This window comes from Rhinolophus ferrumequinum, chromosome 28 (assembly GCF_004115265.2).
Source record: "Rhinolophus ferrumequinum isolate MPI-CBG mRhiFer1 chromosome 28, mRhiFer1_v1.p, whole genome shotgun sequence".
NCBI lineage: Eukaryota > Metazoa > Chordata > Mammalia > Chiroptera > Rhinolophidae > Rhinolophus > Rhinolophus ferrumequinum.
Genome location: NC_046311.1, coordinates 901,052 through 920,318, shown reverse-complemented (window position 1 = coordinate 920,318; position 19,267 = coordinate 901,052). Strand labels below are relative to the sequence as shown.

The following is a 19,267-nucleotide window of genomic DNA, read 5'->3' as shown; positions in this document are numbered from 1 at the left end:
GTGCCACCATGCCCCGTGCAGGCTCCCCGCGAGTGGGCCTGGCCCACGGACTGTGGGAGACCCTTACCACAGCGCACGTGGTCACCATCACTTAGTGCACACAGCGAATCCCCAGGTCTCCCAGCCCAGCTCTGGAAGGACTGGCCCCTGGGACTCAGATAACGGGGGGGGGAAGGGGGGTGCTGAGGGAAGAACGAGCATCCTTGCTCCTCACCTGGGTCCCACACCAGGCCCCCACGCGGGCACCTTTGTCTCAGCTCGGCACCAAGGAGGGCAGGCTGATTCAGTGCCTAAAGAAAAGCATGTCGCCTGTGTCACGGATGTGACGCCCAAGCTCACCGGGGCTCAGCAATGCTGGTACCACCTTAGGTCTGCAGGACGGCCCGAGCTCACGCTGAGGACACACCAAACTGGCCCCCTTCTTACACACTCAGCAGGGTCTCACCTCACTCACTTCCGGACTCACCATCTGTTCTGCTGAAACCGTCCACTTCATCTCTCACCTCTTCCTCATTTTCAATTCCTATTTTTCTAAGTATTCTCAATATTCTAGATGTCGAAATATAAGTAAGCGATGCTTATAGAGTCTTTTACTTCAATTTCATTTTCGCTTTCCCCAACCAGATTCTCCCCCAAAGGGCGCTGGGACCAGCCCAGCCTGGCGACCCCACTGCGCCCACTGCTGACAAGGACTTATCAGCATCAGCTGAGCGTCTGCACCGGGCAGGGCGTCACTGTCCCCCTCCCCTCCCCCCCCGCCCCGAGTTCCCACAGGGCTGAGCTCTCCCCTCGGCCCAGCCGTGTTGTCCACAGGGAAAGGTCTAGAAGGACCTGCACCACACCAGGAACAGTCTTTAACTCAAAGTGGGTATGAAGCAGAAGAAACACACTACTGGGTTATCGGACTTCCTTTCAACAAAGCACACACATCTCTTGTGACTAGAGCCCTGGGGCAAAAACCCCGTATGTGCTTTCTTGCTGGACCTCACAGCCAAGGGGGGCTTACTGCCACCCACCCCACCGCCCTGGGGCACCTAGGACACCCTGGGAGAGCCGAGGGTCACGCCGCACACCCTGAGGGGCAGGAGTCACCTGCCCAGGCGTTAACAGGTGTGAGAGGAGAGCCAAAGCCAGCACAAGCCATGACCTTCTTGCCATTTTAGATAACTCAGAAACAAGTCACCTGCGCCATTGAGAAATTGGGGGTTTGGGGAGACACAGCTTTCCTTCCTGACTGCCCAGAGGGTGCACCAGTCGGCAGCACCTGTCCACCAGGACTGCTGGAGCTGGGACTTGAAAAAAGCCTGGAGCCCCTGGGGCAGGTAGGAGGTTGAGGCCAAGATTCTGAAATCTCTAAGGATTTCATGAGGATGCGGAAATCTCTATGAAACTGACAGAAGCACGAGGAAAGAAAAGCCAGGCACATGCTAAGTCATCAGTCATGGAGAAGTGAGGGGACACGGTCTGCCGGCATGAACTTCCACGATGCTGGGATCGAATTACACACTTTCCGGCATCGTCAGTTTCTACACAAATACATTATTCACATCTTATCAAATCGACTCGCATGAATTTAACTTGCTCAGAAGGGCTGAATAATATTCCGTGATGGGAATGGAATGAGCACCTGGCTATTTGCCGTTTGATAATCCTTCCCCGATCTGGACAAAACACAAAGGTCTGGTAACTGTAACTAAGAGAATGTCTTGCGTGTGGCCAGTTCCATCCCCACAAGGCGACTGACGAGTTACAAGGAGCAAGGCGGCAGGACAGCCCGAGGTGCTGCTGCTTCTGGCTGGGCTGGTCCGAGGGAGCAGGAAGAGCAGGAAGAGGCTCCTGGTCCCAGGGGGGGCCCCCTGCAACTCCCCAGGAAGGAGACCATCCTTCTCCTGACTCACCTTCCAGCCTCCCTCTCTAATGCCCTGACCAGCAGAACTAACGAGCCAACAAAGGAGACAGAATTTGGAGTCCCAACTCCAGCATCGGAAAGCTGGGGAGAGCTGAGACCCCACAGCTTCAAAACCAGTCCCGTCGTCCCCTCAGGATGTTCAGCACCCACCGCCATCCACGTGCCGTAAAATACCAGCAGCACTGCAAGCCTTCCCCCAACAAGACGCAACTGCCCTGCATACCAAGGAAGACACGCGTGCTCGCCACCAACAGGGAAGACAGCGGGGGCGGCACTGCTCCCATCACCGTGCAGTCATTGCCCCAATTCCAAGGTCCGCCTGCACACTGCACACTGCGCCGTAAGAAGGCGCACGTCCTCGCTCTGGCCATGTGTGTAGCTCTCCCACGGCCGGAGCTGGTGTTTTAAAACTTCTTCCTATTCGTGTTTCCCTTGCACTCAGCTAGCACCTCAGCTTTTTTTTTTTGTCATTCTTTTGTTTTGTGTTTTACCAGATGGAGTGACTCCAAAAATTATAACCAGTCTCAATCTTTAGTGGTCTTTTGTTTTTTAGTTTCTGCGGTTTTCTATTAAATTTTACCTAGGAACGTGGACGTACTAAGAGGTGCCCCCAGACTCCTCTGGCGCTCAGATGTAGCCCTCCCTCACCCCACTTCTCCTGGTAACCAGAGCCCATCACTCCAGCCAATACAGTAGCTCTCTTATTTACCTGCTGGTTCAGTGAAGACTCCAAAATGCTATCTCATCATGTCCAATGGAATCACCATGTCCCCTGGAGAGCACTGCTCCTTGGGGACCCAAACCCCCAGACCAGCAGAAGCCATAGCTGCAGCTGCATTTGGTTTGTGAGAGGCCACTCTGGCCGTACGCATGAGCTCCCAGTCCCGTGTACGCAGACCAGCACGCACAGGCCGTTCAGCCCAGCACCTACCCCTCCTGGAACAGACCCCCCATCTTTCTGCTCTCCCCACTGGCTGCGCCACTGTCTTCAGTAGCTCATTCCACCATTCCCTCAGAGGCAACGCCGTACCCAATACCACGATGGTGAACACACTTTTCTGAGTCCCCAGATGACGGTGCTGACAAAAGGATTACAGAGAAAGCAAATTCTTATCTAGAGATCCAAAGGACAGATCTATTCCAAAGAGGATTAACTGGTGCCCCCTTTTCCCTGTCAAGGATCCAGAGTCATCAACCTGCCACCAGGTGACTGGTGGTAACCCCAGAACACGGTGCCTCACCAGGGGTTGGCAGACCCAACATTCAGTCAGGGCAAGGAGCCAGGGGTTCGGGTTACCTGCCACCGCGTAACAAAGCACACGGAAACGCAGTCCCTTTAAACTGTGACATTTACTGTGCCCACCACGCTGCGACTGGGGCCTGAGGATCTGGAGGGGGCAGCTCATCACCGCCCCACCCAGCAGCAGCTCACGGTCAGCAAAAGGCTGGCTCACGCACATGGCAGCGATGACAGCAGCTGGGGCTGTGACAGGACACCTGCAAGCGTCTTCTCCCTGGCTGGTACACGGAACCCAGTCCACCATGGAGGCCGTGGTGAGCTTTCACAGACACAAGTATCTTCACCCAGCATCTACTCAGAGACCCATCTACATAACTCTTCCTGAGAAATGCTTGCACCAATCTCCCCAATTCTATAAAGAGCTGCCAACATTTGGAACGTTTGCATCACTTAGGAAACCAGTATTTTCCAAGTGACCAACGCACACTGTTAGAAAACTACACAGGAGCAGAATGTCCATTCAAAGACTAAAGAGTAAACAAATGTACACAGTTTCATATTCCTTACTGCATTTAACCTTAAAAGAAACGACCCCGTTTAGCCTTGGTGCAGTCTCAAAGAATATCCACGATTATCTGGAACAACTATTAAATATTCTCTCTTCTATGTAAAGCTGGATTTTCTTCATGTACCTCAACCCAAACAATGTGCCACCAACGGACTGAACACAAGACACACGACAATGAGTTGTCTACTATTAGCAAAACTATAAAACATTGCCATTTTTCTTAATAGATCTCCCTGCAGACTATATTAATTAAAAACATGCTATGTATGGTAATGTGTTTTTCATGAACGTTTTAAAATTTCAATTTAATTTTTAATATGGTAAGTATCGATATGTGTAATCCACACGAACAAAAGCTTTTGAGAGTCCTCAACGAGAAGAGCGAGCGAGCCCGCGTTAGGCAGCCTTGGGTCACTCAGTAAATGCATCAGAGCGCTAACACCCCAGTGTGGTCTGGGACGCCCCCAGACATGAAGGATCCGCTGTGCGTGCCTCCTCAGGTGCCGCGGAAGGTCGTGCAAGCAGCAAGTTAGCATGACCAGCGATGGGAACATTCCAACCTGCTCCAGACAGCTGCACCCCCAAGAAAACATGACCAAAGTGGCAAGCCCCTGAATTCTTAAGCCTTTACATCCCACCACCTGGCTCAAAAGTGACCCCGGGCAAGCCCAGCAGACCTGCCCAAACCCCTTCAATCATGAGAAATAAAGAGTCATTGTTTTAAGCCAACTAAGTTTTGGGATGGACCACACAATAGATAATCTTCTTTTATACTTGTTATGGCTCTTTTCCTGCCATCTTTATCCTTATATTTTAGGTGTCCCTTGTAAAATGTATACAGTTGGACTTTTAACCAGCTTGACAATCTTTTATTTGAAGCATTTAGCCATTGAAATTACTGATATAGTTAAGGTTTGAACGTGTCATTTTACTATTTGTTCTACCTGTTCTGTCCTTTTTTTAAAAAAATTACTCCATTCTCTAGGGTTGGCAGTAAAACTCTTACTAGTCTTTTAATGGTTACTCTAGAGCCCACCACATGCTTTCTTGACTATCACCTTCTTCCTGGGCAATGAAGACACTTTTATATTGTCGCTATCATTTTATATATCAACTCAACAGACGGTATTACACTATTATACAGTAACATTAACTTCCCCATATTTACCATTTTCACTGAGCTTCACTTCCTCATGCAACTCCCAAACTTTCTATACTAAATAGTATTTTCCTCCTCCGTTTGGGTTGCTGGTAAAATTTGCAATTTTTCCAGTTTTGTTTGCAAGTTTATTTCTTAAATGATGTTTACTGGGTTTAGAATTCAGAGCGCTTCTTAAAGCCTTAGACTTGACATTCTTTCATCAGTTCTGCAAAGTTGTCAGCAATCTCCCTCGCTTCTGCCCCGTTCCCTCCTGCGCTTCTCCCTAACTTTGCATTAGCGCAGACATTACCAATGAGGTTTGATCACTGCATTTTCTATGTCCTTTATCATCTTTTTATTTTCCATCTTTGTCTCTTCCCTCAACACACACATTTCTTCCTGACCTATTGTCCAGTTTACTTCTCCAGCTGTGTTTAGTCTGTTAAACCTTTTCAGTTCCTATTTTAGCTACTACACATTTAGAACTCCCATCTGGTTCTTTTTGAGTTTTAAGTTCTCTGCGTAAATTCTCAATTGCCACTCTCCTGTGAACACAGTAAGCGTAGTTATTTTAAAGTGTGTCTTATAACTCCACTACCTGAAGGACTTTGATTAAAGAACAACTTAGGGTGCTCATCATTTGTTAAGAGCAAATTGAATCTAATGGCCTGTATCTTGTTTCTCAAGGAGATGCTTTTAATTTGTTCTTCATTGTCTCAGACATCTAGTTATTATTACGTGCTGAACGTTATTTGCAAAAGTTTTTGAAGAAATAATTACATCTCACTCACCCATATCCCTAAGGTATAACTGTGGGGTCCTAACTTCTCGGCAGGCCCCCGTCCAAGTCCTTTAGCCCCAGTGAGATTGTCAAAAGCACCAGTCAGTCTAGCAGGCACACACTCTGACCTTGACAAACACCTGCAAGACAAAGGCAGCACTAAACACGGGCTCACCTCCGGGACCTCTGTCCTCCCTCAGATCCTGGCCCGTTAAGTCTTCCCCAGCCGCTGAGCTCGGGCCTCAAGCACCTGTTTATAATTCCGCTTACTTGCCAAGAGTCCTCAACAGGAGGTTGGTCTGAAACACCAAGTGTGCCGTTACTTTACACCGGTGTCTTTGAAGTCTATCTTGTTCCTTTTCTCATGTTTACAATATTTTTTCTCTTTAAATATTTTTTAAATACTTCATATGCAGTATCCCTATGTTATCTAGATTTAGGATAAACTCTGGGGGTTTTAAGCACTTTTTAGTCTCTTCTTTTTGTGCTCATCTACGTAGTTACAAAAAAAGTTGTATTTTATCTCGTGTTTCTAGGCATTCTGTAGTGGGAGCAGTCTCAAATAACATATTTGAAAATATTGTACTGTCCTGAAACAAGTCTCTAGACCTTAAAAAAGAAAAAATACATAATCTCTGAAATGTGGTATTAATATACTGTAATATTGTTCTCCACTTGCTTTTTCCATTCAACAGCACATGAAAGCAAGCCTAGAGGCAAACAAACAAAAACAAAGATCAAACAACAACAAACAGCAATAAAAACACCCTGCCTGAAACACAGCACGGTAAAGTGAACACAGGAAAAGCCTGTTACTTAAGAGTTTGGACCTTAACCTAACTTCACTTCCTTAATTCAAACACTATCAAACAGGAAACCGACAGTTTTAAGGAGGGAAGCGGTATGATTGTTTTAAATAAATGCTGCTGGCAGTGGGAGAATAATGTGGGGATAGGGGCAGGGAAATGTGAAAACTAGAACACTACACACATCATGACAGACACAAAAGGCAGATGAGAAAGGCAGAACATATTTAAGAATTGGTAAGACTCAGTCACTGAAAACAGATGGATGTCTGTGTGCTGGGGGATGGGTGTTTAGTGGTGCGTTTAGCTAAATGACCACGGGCAAGTACCCTAACCTATGTAACCCTGACTTCCTTATCAAATGCCTGTAAGAAAGATGGCAGTTACAGGGCTATACAAAATCACATTCAGCAAAAGCCAAAAAAGGAGGGGAAGGGATACGCAGGAGCAAAGTTTCTCAACTTGGAGGAAAGTTTAAAAACCTTTAAACTATCACAACTGATTAAACAGGACAAAATTGTAAGTGCCTAATATGTAAACAAGGAACCAATACACTGATACACGGAAATCCACAGATGTGTCAAAGCTCAAGAACAAACTGTTTCACAAGTATATCCTACTCCTATTAACAAAATTAGAGCCTACAACAACAAATCTCTTTTTCGCCATACACATGTACATCAAGTTCTACTAAGACTGGACTAAGGCATTAGTTTGCCATTTTACCGATTTGGGAATAGTTAACTTAAAAAAACTGCCTAATATCAAATCATTCTGCTGTATACCTAGAACATTCTGTATGTCAATTATACCTCAATAAAACAAACAAACAACTATATAGTATTTCTAAACTGCCCTGAACCTATGACTGAAGTGGTAACGAGGAAACAAGATGGAGGCAAGAAGCCAATTTACATGCAGTCTCGTCACCACCCTGCATCTTCCCGTCCTTACAGTCCATTCCTTTATTTTGGTTGAATCACTAGTTCAAGGAATAAACTTCAGATGAAAAATTCTAGATCACAGCCCATGAGGCAGCTAACGGAGAAGTCTCAAACACGGCTGTGACTCAAACTGCATTGGTTAGTTGGATAACTACTGGGAAGTGCAAACACTTAGAAATCAAGACCTAGTTTAAAAAAAACGATTAAAACAAAACGGTTTTAAAAATTTGTAATTCACTATTAGGGTGACGGGTGTTAACCAGACTTACTTGGGGATCATTTTGTGATATATACAAATATCAAATGATTATGTTGTACACCGGAAATACCTGTGTGTCAGTTATACCTACAATTACAACTTCTCAGCCATCAATGTTCTATTCCTATGCTAGATTTAAATGGAGGGGCCAGGGGATCTTAACGAATAGTTAAGAAAAATCCTAAATTTAGGCACTGTGAATGTTGATCAACACCTCTAACAATTCTTAACAGAAAGCAAGCTGTCACACAGGCAAAAATTCCCTTAATGTTCAAAATTAACAGCTTAGGAAAAATAGAGTAATATGAACATGAAACTTCTTAGCCAGAACTCAAGAGAGCAAACTGCCAGAGCTGTTGTGTATTAGGTAGAGGTAGGTACTGAAGCCAAGCTTCTCGTACCATAAAGCCCAAACAAAAAAATTACACACCCACCTGAAAAACCAGTCTAAATCCAAGAAGGAATACACAATATACAAAGGCTTTATAATGCATCCACACAAGCACACTGATCTTTGAAATTTAAAGAAAAAATTTATTGAAGATCTGAAAAACAATTCCTAAAAGATTGACTTTTCCAGAAAACTGTAGCTACACAATGCGTTGCGTCTATCATGTTAAAACGTGCATTAGACACAAATACAAAAACCATGAAACAAGCCACCACTCTTCAACAATCTGAGCAGAGATAAAATGCCTAAGGAACAACGTGGATGACTTGCAAAGGATGGGCTCTCTACTTTAAGCACCATTAAAAAAAAAAAGCACAAAATGGATGTGTGTTCAGTTATATACACTGACTTGAACCTTTGGCACTAGGAATCAGAGCATTTTGTCATATAGCAGTAACACGTATTATAAAAGTGCGTAGTGTCAAAGGAATAGAACCACCAGCATTCAAAAGCAGCTTTGTCAACTAGGCGATAGAACATTCTACAGTACGTCTCTCCGATGTCCATCACTGAATACACTGGCAGCAACTTTGAAATGAAGGGAAAAAAAAAAGAAAAGAAAAAAGGAGCTGTGACCCCTTTTATTTTCTCTGTTTAAAATCAAACAGAAAACAAACATCAATTCTGTTATACACAAACATTTTCAAAGTACAGCATTTGTACAAGAGAAGGACTAAGAACAGAATGTTTACAGAGATCCAAACACAAGGGTAAGTAAGCGCCTCACACAGCTTTCCGGTGGTACTCAGGAGGAGCCACTTCGTAGTCGCTGGCACTGAACAAAGTTGCAGAATTCTTCGCCAGGTATCTAAGAAGAAAATGTTATTCATTACAGATGAAAAAGAATCGTTAACTCGATCCAAATCACTTCTCACTTACCATATACAGAAGCCACACGAAACACTTTCTTAAAATATACTCATCACAACCTCACCGTAAAACCATATAATTACAACTCAGACAACAGGGTTATATACCGGACAACAATGCATAAGGGAATGAAAGCCAGAGTTACTCCCCTTACTTCGAAACAGCAAAGCAGCTATCTTCAGAACACCAACTTGAGAGCTCGGACTATCTTTTAAGAAACAAGTGGCATTATCCTAAAAGGGTGACATCTAGATGTTTTCTGTAGCTCTTTGAAACTTGTTACACTAAATATATTCAAACTGACAAGTAAATGTCCAGTTTAACTGGAAATGAACACCATAAAAGTCAAAGTGACCTGAAATGTCAAGTAGTAGGGCACTTTCATTTTATAAGGAAATGGAGGTAAAGAGAGGATATTTATTATCACTGGTAGAATGAAGACAGAGCTGTTTAGATACCTGGGCTCATGTTTCAGTTTTTAACTCTTTATTATAAAATATACGATGTCATTTTAAGAAAATTTAAATACAAAAATGCATCAAGTAGAAATGAAAAACTCCCACCTTTCCTCCCAACGTTACGCCCAAGAAATTACCCACTGTTATGTATGAGCCATACTTCTCCAGATCTTTTCCAAAGATTGAAACTGTTTCTCGACAAACGAGGAGAATGACACCGTACTCTCTACTGCAAGTTGCTTGGAGACCTTTGTGCATTTAAGTGTTTCTATAGGGTAAGTTCCCAGAAGCGTAACTTTCTGGTCAAAGGGTGAGCACATGTGAAATTTTACAACACGCATTGCTAAAAGGCCCTACAAAAACCTGAATAAACCAAGATAGCCTGTCCGCCCGTTTCTTCAATCTCTTTACTCTTAGCCACTCTGACGAGATATTTTAATTATCGTCATGCTCCACACTTTTTTTGTACTTCCATTTCTTTGAGTTTCCAATGTCCCTCACTGGTTAGTTCATCTTTTTCCTACTAAGAACTCTTCTCTGTGTATGAAAGATACCAGCCTTTTGTCAGATGTGCAACGTATGTTCCCTTCATCTTTAAGAGCATCTTCTTATCACACAGCATTTTAACTGTATACTCAAATTTATCAATCAGTTCTTGTATTATATGCATGACAGTAGTGTGGATGTAACTTTGTTTCCTTCCGAAGACCAGCCAGTTGTTCCCATCACCATCTATGCCAGTACCATGTGATTATTCCCATACATTTGCACTTACATTGTTCCATTAATGCCATCTACTCCTGTACCAATACCATTGTTTTGTTTACCTTGGTTTTATTATACTTGAATATCTGTAAGTGTCAATCTATCAGAGTAGCTTTGAGTATACTGCACTAATTCATATCTTTGAATTTCAAGTATACCCTTAGACTTACTTTAGGAAATCATGAAGATAATTCAGTAACAAAGCAAGGCTCTTCTCATCCAGAGGGGTATAGGCCAACATGGCTCCAATTCGCACTATTTAAATAAAAGAATTTAGTCAAAGTTACATCCAAGGTAGCACTGTGAGCATATTTTAATTATGTGAGGAAATGAAACCATCACCTATTCCTTTAAAAGACATGATTTTAGAAACTCTTGACTTTAAAACAAATTTGATATTTATCATTTCAGATAAAAGTTCATACTGGAATAGAACCGTGTTTAGAATGTTATTTTATGTTACTTCTTCATGCCAATTGAGGAAAGACACAAATGTGAAAGGCCCAAAGGAAAACAAGGACAATGCTGTTTTCCGAACAACACGTTACCGAATAATCTCAGCAGGTGCGGCGCCCCGTACACCTGGGACATGGGGGCGTCAGGGTGGTCTGCGAGGATCTCCGCGTACTGCGGTCTCTCAAATTTGTAGAGCAACTGAGTGCCCAGCATCACGTTGAAGTATTCCTTTATCCCCGCCACCACTTCGTTCACTGCGTATTCCCTAAAAACGAGCACACTTACTTTGAAAACAAGTCACTGAAGAGAACTGAGACACGGGGAGTAATTAATTCACCCAACATGAGGGAGGGTAAGGAATTAAGTTAAAGGTTGAACTAACAAGTAAAGAGGATGAATTTTTACTGAACAGATTTTAAAAGGATTTAACAAGAGCAAAGAAATCAACTTCAAAAATAAACCAGTAGTGAGCAGACTACAAACCTCAGGCTAAGAATAATTTTTATATTTTAAAATAGTTGTATTTTAAAGGATTATATATGTACTTACACATAACTTCAATTTTACCTAAAATATTTACTATCTGGCCCTGTAAGAAAAAGTTTGCCAGCCAAACCCCTGTGACAAGCCAATGAAATTCTATCTTGCTAGCTGTTGCTGGTACTGTTTGAAAGTTAAGGATACGTTTAAATAACGTATTTGGAAATAAGAAATATTTGAAAGAAACATGTCTTTGAGTATACATCCAAGATGTGTATATTCTTACTTGTTATCTGTGTTTCCTCGAGATTTCTTGTAATTTGCATAATCCTCCAGAATGGAATCCACATTCTTCTTGGCAGGAAGATAAAAGAGCTATAAAAACAAAAATACACTTTAATACTATTATTCTTTTGTTTTTTAAGGAAAAATTACACTGGGAAAGCTTTAATGCAATGACCCAAAACGGGAAGAGTCACTTGAAACATGGCTAACGTGGCTGAGGGGTAGAAATGTCATTGTACTTACTTCCAGTTACACAGGCCACTGTGGCTAGCGACTGCTGCTGTCGGACAACACGCTCCGCACGCAGCCTGCGACCTACTAGACACCCCTAAGCACCACTGCACAGGGAACAGGCCGCACAAACGGCCTCCGGGTTCTCACTCCCTCACTGTACGCGCAATACGTGCCGCAGCCCTTACATGAACTCTTCTCATCTTCGCATTAGCTAGGAGGTGGGTGCCTTTACCCCACTAAATGTGGAGACTAAAACAAACAAAAAGGCTGGCTGACTAGTCCCAACTCAGATGGTCACTGGGAGAGCCAAGGTTTCCGCCCTAGCACTTTAGCTCCAGACCCGAATCAAACAAGGCACATGTGCACGTGTCTGATGCCGCCAGTCTCGCGACCTCAGGCAGTCACGCCTCGTCCCGACCCCGCCCGTGCCAGGTGGTGTAAGAAACAGATTCATTTGTCCGACAGATGTTCCTCCTGGCTTTTGATGCCTGTGCCCATGTGGTGTGCGCAGGACCTCACACTGTCCCCATTTCATGTGCACTAGTAACGAGACCAGCAGCCTGACTGGCCTCCGGTTCTTTCAGAGCCACAAATGCCTTGCAGGTGACACTGGGTGCTTCCTGTTACACTCCACTAGCAGGGACATTTTGTGCGGATGTCCCACTTTCAACGACAGTAAGAGAGGAAACATGCTTCTCAGTCTATCAATTTTCAGAGTAATGATTCCTGCTCCAGATACCTCCAAAAATGAGTTCTCTCTACCTTTTTTCTCTACTGTAAAGTCACAGACTTTTATGTACGCACTTTGTTTTATTCTTCTCCAAGTCATTCCTTGTGATGACCACACTGTTTAGTCGCTGAAGGTATTCACCAGTCATACCTCTAATGTTCTAGTCTATACAACATTTTCCTTAAAAAAATTTTTTTTCTGACTAGAAAAACACACACATATACAATCTGTGTAGCTTTCACGTTACCTGTTTCTGCCGAGTAATTAAGTCCCAGTCGTCAACAAGCCATGGTTTTAGTTCTTCAGGAATCTTCACCTTAACTTCAACTCTGTTCATGAATGTTTCCTCCTAAATGGAAAAATGAAAGGTATCTGAAAAATCTGTCTTTTCTTGCTGAATAGCAGCTCCAAAAACCAAAGCTTTTCTTGTCCTTCAGAGGCACTGGGTATAAATTCTTTGAAGTTCTCAAACGAGCTGCCAAACTGTCGTTTAAAAATCATAAATGAAAAGACCATACACAAAGCTGGTGCTGGGAGGGAAGAGTCTTATCTTAATAGAAAATTGGTCTACTCAGTGCTTTTTCATGTGGAAAAAGCAAAAATTCTTTAGCAAATTTCTTTTGTTCTGTAAATGAACACTTTTTTAGCGTTCATTTGCTGTACACTTTTAGTATTTGCATATTTATTGTTGATATCCGATAACTATCCCAAACACAACTATCTTACATAAAATTAAAAAGTAGTGACTTCTAGGGCCGCCCGGTGGCTCAGGCGGTTGGAGCTCCATGCTCCTAACTCCGAAGGCTGCCAGTTCGATTCCCACATGGGCCAGTGGGCTCTCAACCACAAGGCTGCCAGTTCAATTCCTCGAGTCCCACAAGGGATGGTGGGCAGCGCCCCCTGTAACTAGTAACGGCAACTGGACCTGGAGCTGAGCTGTGCCCTCCACAACTAAGACCTAAAGGACAACAAGCTGAATGGCACCCTCCACAACTAAGATTGAAAGGACAATTTGACATGGAAAAAAGTCCTGGAAGTACACACTGTTCCCCAATAAAGTCCTGTTCCCCTTCCCCAATAAAATCTTAAAAAAAAAAAAAAAAGTAGTGACTTCTTAATGAAGTCTTAAATAACCCAAAGGTACCTGATTTTCAGAACATTAGGTACCTGATTTTCAGAACATAACACTTTATAAGTATACCACTGCTTTATAACCTCAGCTTCAGAAATGTAAAATATGTCAGTTAAAATTACCGTTTTCAAATTCATAATTTTAGAAGTTATAAGTATAATAAATTAGAAATAGGACTGTTTATCACTTAATACGAATTCAAAGCTGTTATACCCCCCCACACACATACGTGGAACTAACAGGTTTTCGAGGAATTTTATATGGGTTTATTAAGTCATCTTGGGACATACTAAGATGTCCCAAGCCATTTAATGTGACCTAGTAAGTCTACACAGAAAGTCCACAAAGTCAATAGGTTCTGACTTTAAGCAACGTATAATCAAACCAACTTGACTAATTGGGATAAACAAGAACTAAGTTCCTACAGCAGCTCATCAATAACACAATAAACCGACGCTGAACAAAAAGATGTTACTTGAGCAGCTGGTGCACAGTCCAGCATCAAAGAAACATTTGCTCTCGTCATGACCACTGAGCTTACAAACATCTGATGGTAAGTGGGGCGGCGGGTCTAACAGGACACACCCAGAGTTACAAGTGAAAAAAATTACATACAAATATATCCTTTTTATATAGAAAGGAGAATGTTTTCATTTCACTAGTTAACCATGTTACCCATGCTTCTGAGACTCAAAGTTCTATGACTATTTTATTGTGTTGTAACATGACTGAGATTAAAAATTCTATTCATAGACTTAGGGAAAAACTCACATTTTCAACAGTAGGATCTACTCGGGCTCTTTTCTTGCGAGGTGGCTGAGGTGTCTCACTGGTACTGCCACCATCTCCATTTCCAGGTGCTGTGAAAATTTCAGGGTGAGGAGAGATTTTTAGCTTAATAAATGAGACTCTCTTAAGGAAAGTAAGTCTCATGACACACCCTGTTTTCATTTTTCCGTAACATTGGTGTTACCCGAATTTACGTTAAGGAATAACATCCTGACTAAAATATAACTTTTATGAACAACTCTACCAAACATTTAGTATAAGACAAAATTTAATACTGCCATCTTACATTTATTTAAAACTTATCTTCAGGGTTAGGCATCAAGTATTAAAAAAAAAAAGGGTTAGGCATCAAGTATTAAAAAAAAAAAAGAAAATACTAAATGCTTACAGGTCTCTCCACGGTGAAAAGAATATCAGAGTTAGGTTTCTATTACTATGTACCTAACTCTATAATAACACTGTGATTCCTATTTAAGACCATCAATAAATATGACAACCTTACTCTAAAAAAAGCCGTAACTTAAATTTTAAGTCAATTCAAAACTCAAAGTATTATAAAGGTAAAATAATTTTAACAAAATATCCTTACTTTTCTGTTTGTTCTTCTTTGTTTTCCTGAAAGGAGGGGAGAAAAAGAAGAAAGATAAGTAATTGTGGCTAGTAAAACTACCTCTGTTTCAAATCCCTTTTACCAGGGTTAAATTCATAAAGAAATATGGCCTTGAGTAAGATCAGGGAATGAATATATAGTTTCCAGTTCAGACACAAGGATTTTTATTAATGGCTGGCTAAGTTACTTTAAACAGAAAAATAAACCAAGAACATATCAGGGGACTTCCTTCCAGGATTATATTATTAATTTGTAAGTTTTATAGCATCAATTTGTAAGTTTTATAGCATCAAGCTATAAATACAGAGTTTATAAAGTATTGTATTAGTTCCACCAAAAATAAAGTTGCAATCATTAAAATACTTCCCCCCCCCCAAAAAAAAACTTTCCCCAATTACTTTTGTACTAGCATAATCTGATTTTAGATTTCTGTTTTAATACTAACCTGTTACTCCTCTCTCATTGTTCTAAACTGTTTCACTTAATAAAGTTTTTCTCATAATTTTTATCTCATAAACTGTATTCCCTCCTTTTCCACACCAAATACTCTATATATTCTCCCACACACAGAACAAAGCTAATGCCTTCTTCCTCTTGGTTATCATCTCTAATAGCAGCTCATTATCTGACTGTCAAACAGTAAATTATTAATTTTGATTTTCTTCATAATTATTTCAAGAATAGAAAAAAAGTTTGCAAAGCCTATGATTTTGGATCACTTCCGGTGGGACCACACCAGAACACCTGAGTATTCTTACTTTATTATAGCTTTAAATCGTATTTATAAATGTTATTAACTGTATTCATTTAAATTTAGTTTGGGGTTCATTTTACAACTCAACTTCTGTCTGATTATAAACACAAAAAATCTGGCCATCTGCAAGTACAGGGTTTTCTCTACTCTCTATGGTTAACTTCTGTAACACAAATATTTTCTAGACACTATTTCTGGGTCAGAGTAAACCGTGAACTTTTACTTGTACACTTGTACATGTCAAAATCACATGAAGACCAAGAGAAACCAGCATCTTTACACTCATCCCTTACCATAAAATTAAAGAAAAAATATTGACAACTTATCCAACTCTGAAGAAAAAAATCTAAACTATACTTCAATGAATCCCAGTAGTAAGGACTCCTGGACATTCTTGCTTCAACCTTCTTGCTTCTATTAATTAAACATACAAACTAGTTTCTCAAACTGTACAACAGATGTCTTACAACAAACCGCTGTCCTGTTTTATTCCTATTTTTAAGCCCTGTGACTAAATAGTATGTAAGCCAAAAAGTAAGCTCTTAGATTCAATTTACTTTAAAGAATAGCCTTAGTCCTAAGTCATTCTTAACAAAAGTCTTTCCTCTAAATAATTAACAGCCAAAGAACAGCCTCTGACAACGAAGTGCTAACAAAACTCACATGTATTCATCACTATTAGTTTAGAAAGAATAAGTGCCCAAGCTTAAGGACCTAAATATCAACGAAGTACAAGTAAATTCTGGTTTTTAGAATACAGGTGACCCCTGAATAATGGGGATGGGAGGAGGAACCAACTCCTGAGCACAGTGGAAAATCCCTTAAATTCTGACTCCCCAAAACTTAACTACAGCCGTCTCTCAGTGTGCGAGTAGGGCTGCTTCTAGGACCCCTCACATGTACCAAAATTCAAATGCTCAAGTCCCTCATATAACACGGCATGGAAGAGTGCAGACAGCCTGCTTTCCACATCCAGATACCCAACTGTGAACTGAAAATACTGTTTCTGATCCGCAGTTGGTTGAATCCAAAGATGCAAAACCTGGGGATATTATTTATTGTAAAAAATCCGCATATAAGTGGACCCCCGCAGTTCAAACCTGTTGTTGTTCAAAGTCAACTATATTTTCTAACCAGTAGCATTTGCACATATTCAGAGAAAACTACAGACCAATTATCAAACACTAAAGATGGAGTAGGGTAAAACAGGACTTAAAAACTGTATCAAAACCTCCAATCAAAATGAAAGGATTAAGCAGTCCTTAAAATTGTATGACACCTTTGAAGCTCTCAGATTAGGTCTCATCAAAACACCCTTTTCCAACTAAAACAGCAGCTCCTGGAATAATTAATATGTGGTTCCACGTCTGGGAGCAGGAAACATACAAGGTGAGTCTGAACAGTCTCGTCCTAAGTTGTGACAAGGAGGGCCTAACACTCACAATCTTGAAAAAGACTCAGGAGCCAATTACTTTGAAGAGCGCCCCCCCCCCCCACTGCGCAAGGATGGGGAATCGGAGTTTTACTTCACACACTTATTCAGCTATTATTTTTGTAATCAAAACTGTGCAACACCTTACATTCCAATACAAATAATTTCAGGCCTACTACCTAGATTAAATTTCTATACCAACTTTTAGCACAGTGATAATAAAGACTTAGCAATAGACCAAATTTTATTTTATTGATAAAAATCCATTGTTTTCTACACAGGTACTGAGACTTGAACGTTATGAAGTCCCAATAAAAACTACTACACAGCAGTTTTCCAAAGAACCAGATCATGGAAATATGTTCCCACTTACAACAAAAGCTATGAGCCAACCTCAAGTGGTAACACACCTAATCCTTGCCAAATCAACTAATTACATGTTTACCACAAAAGGTAAAACTTCAAATATTTCAAAGTGCATCATTGCCGTCATTACTAACACCTAACTTTTAAGTAGTAAAATCGGACCAGTAACTCTAAAAGCAATAGAATGCCATTTCAAGGAAAAAAATACTGAATCATAGTTTAAAGCGTGTTACTTTTGATCCTTGAACAAGAAGCACAGAACCACTCATTAAAACTACCTGTTCTTCAATGAAAATATTCAAATGGCGAGAATTAAAATGATCTTTCCTTAAGTTTTGATTCTCTTTTTCTTTTCTAAGTTACCATCCCTACACTGGCTTCAAGTACATAAACTTTAAACATGTACCAATGTGTGACTGTGTATGACCTCCACACACAGACTTGACACCAAGATCTTCTCAAGTTTAACAGCAAGGGATGGTTTTCCCTTTCGGAGGGACAGGGACTAGAAAACTTAACATCTCACATATTGTTTGTTACCATGGGTTTCAAGAGGGGAATTAAACGAAGATATATCTTTAGCGCTACTGTAAAAGCAAATCTACCCCCAAAATCTCAAAACTTGTGTCCTACCGGTAAAATTCAATACTATGTTTTTAAAAGAAAACACATTACACAAACATATGCATTTACATGTACAACTTAAAAGATAAGGGATATGAATGTACTTGATGCCACTAATTGTATACACAGTGAGTTAAGTGGTAAACATTACGTTAGGTATATTTTACCATAATAAAAAGGGAGGGGATAAAAAAAAAACTGCTAAGCAAAATTAAGAAATATGTTGTCTTCAAATGTATTTTAACGACCCAACACCAGAGAATGGAATTCTCATTGGCATTTTTCAAATTACAACAATGTTCCAGTTTCCATTTTCAATAAATCCTAATACATAATAATGGGTATCAAGTTTGAATTTCACTTATAAAACAGTATGCAATATTAAAGATAGAGCTTCTTACACTTCAACATTTTTCTGTTGCAGACCAGACGTCTTCTTTCCTGGAGCAGCCCCTCTCATCTTCCCCTCTGCATACTGCTCCCTTCAAAAATAATTTCAGTCAAGTCATCATAAAATGAGTACTTACGTAGCAAAATAAATTGTGCTAGCTTGATTCCACTTTGAAATTTATATGCAAATTGAGGTTCCAAGCCTCTAGTGATTCTGGTATAAAGTTTTTAACCAGTTGGACAATTAGATGACATATTTATAAAAATCAAACAATTCAAGAAAAGGATTAAAAGGCCTAAGATTGTGCCCTTCTGTCTACCAAAATTAAAATAAATGTAGTAAAGGTGACTACAGTAGACGTGTCTCATGTAACTGAAAATTCCATTTGTTTTGGAACTCACTACTCCCAAATGTTTTCTTTTATTTCAACTTTCGTCATTTCAATTTCCTTGGTACACATTTCAGCTTTGAAATTAAAAGAAAACAATTACCCAATAGAACAACTAGCCTTTCAAGGTTCTTTTTCTCACAGTGCGTTCAGAGATGAAGGATAATGGGGATGTCCCTTCTCCTGGTTTTGTTTCCCCTTAACAAGTGTACCTTCCAAATTCCAGAGCCCAGGAGAAAACAAGGTAACAGTGAGTTTGCAGCTACAGAATTTCCAGTTAACAGCCTGCTCTGTTTTCTACCTTCCTCAAAGGATTCAAGAAATAACGTGCATGCTACTTCCTTTTCCTTTTCCTACGTAAGACTGCTCTGATTCCCTAAGTCAAAATCACAACACAGCAGCTG

At 40.9% G+C, this 19,267-nt stretch overlaps 1 protein-coding gene across 7 annotated transcripts in view; it reads right to left on the bottom strand.

Moving 5' to 3' along the window:
- MORF4L1 (mortality factor 4 like 1) overlaps positions 1 to 19,267 on the bottom strand; it is a 152,717-nt gene that overhangs the window by 122,454 nt on the left and 10,996 nt on the right. For 2 of the 7 annotated variants that reach the window (XM_033099975.1, XM_033099980.1), the window contains 10 exons: positions 18,486 to 18,566; positions 14,888 to 14,913; positions 14,281 to 14,369; positions 12,625 to 12,726; positions 11,415 to 11,503; positions 10,741 to 10,913; positions 10,363 to 10,447; positions 8,827 to 8,907; positions 5,650 to 5,779; positions 4,138 to 4,290 (listed from right to left, as the gene is read on the bottom strand). In XM_033099975.1, coding sequence (XP_032955866.1) covers positions 4,153 to 4,290; positions 5,650 to 5,779; positions 8,827 to 8,907; positions 10,363 to 10,447; positions 10,741 to 10,913; positions 11,415 to 11,503; positions 12,625 to 12,726; positions 14,281 to 14,369; positions 14,888 to 14,913; positions 18,486 to 18,566 — 994 coding nt within the window. In that variant the 3' untranslated portion in view covers positions 4,138 to 4,152. Of the gene's footprint in view, positions 1 to 3,328; positions 3,428 to 4,137; positions 4,291 to 5,649; positions 5,780 to 8,159; positions 8,908 to 10,362; positions 10,448 to 10,740; positions 10,914 to 11,414; positions 11,504 to 12,624; positions 12,727 to 14,280; positions 14,370 to 14,887; positions 14,914 to 18,485; positions 18,567 to 19,267 lie in introns of those variants that run through there. The other 5 variants (XM_033099976.1, XM_033099979.1, XM_033099981.1 and 2 more) reach the window with 3 other exon arrangements.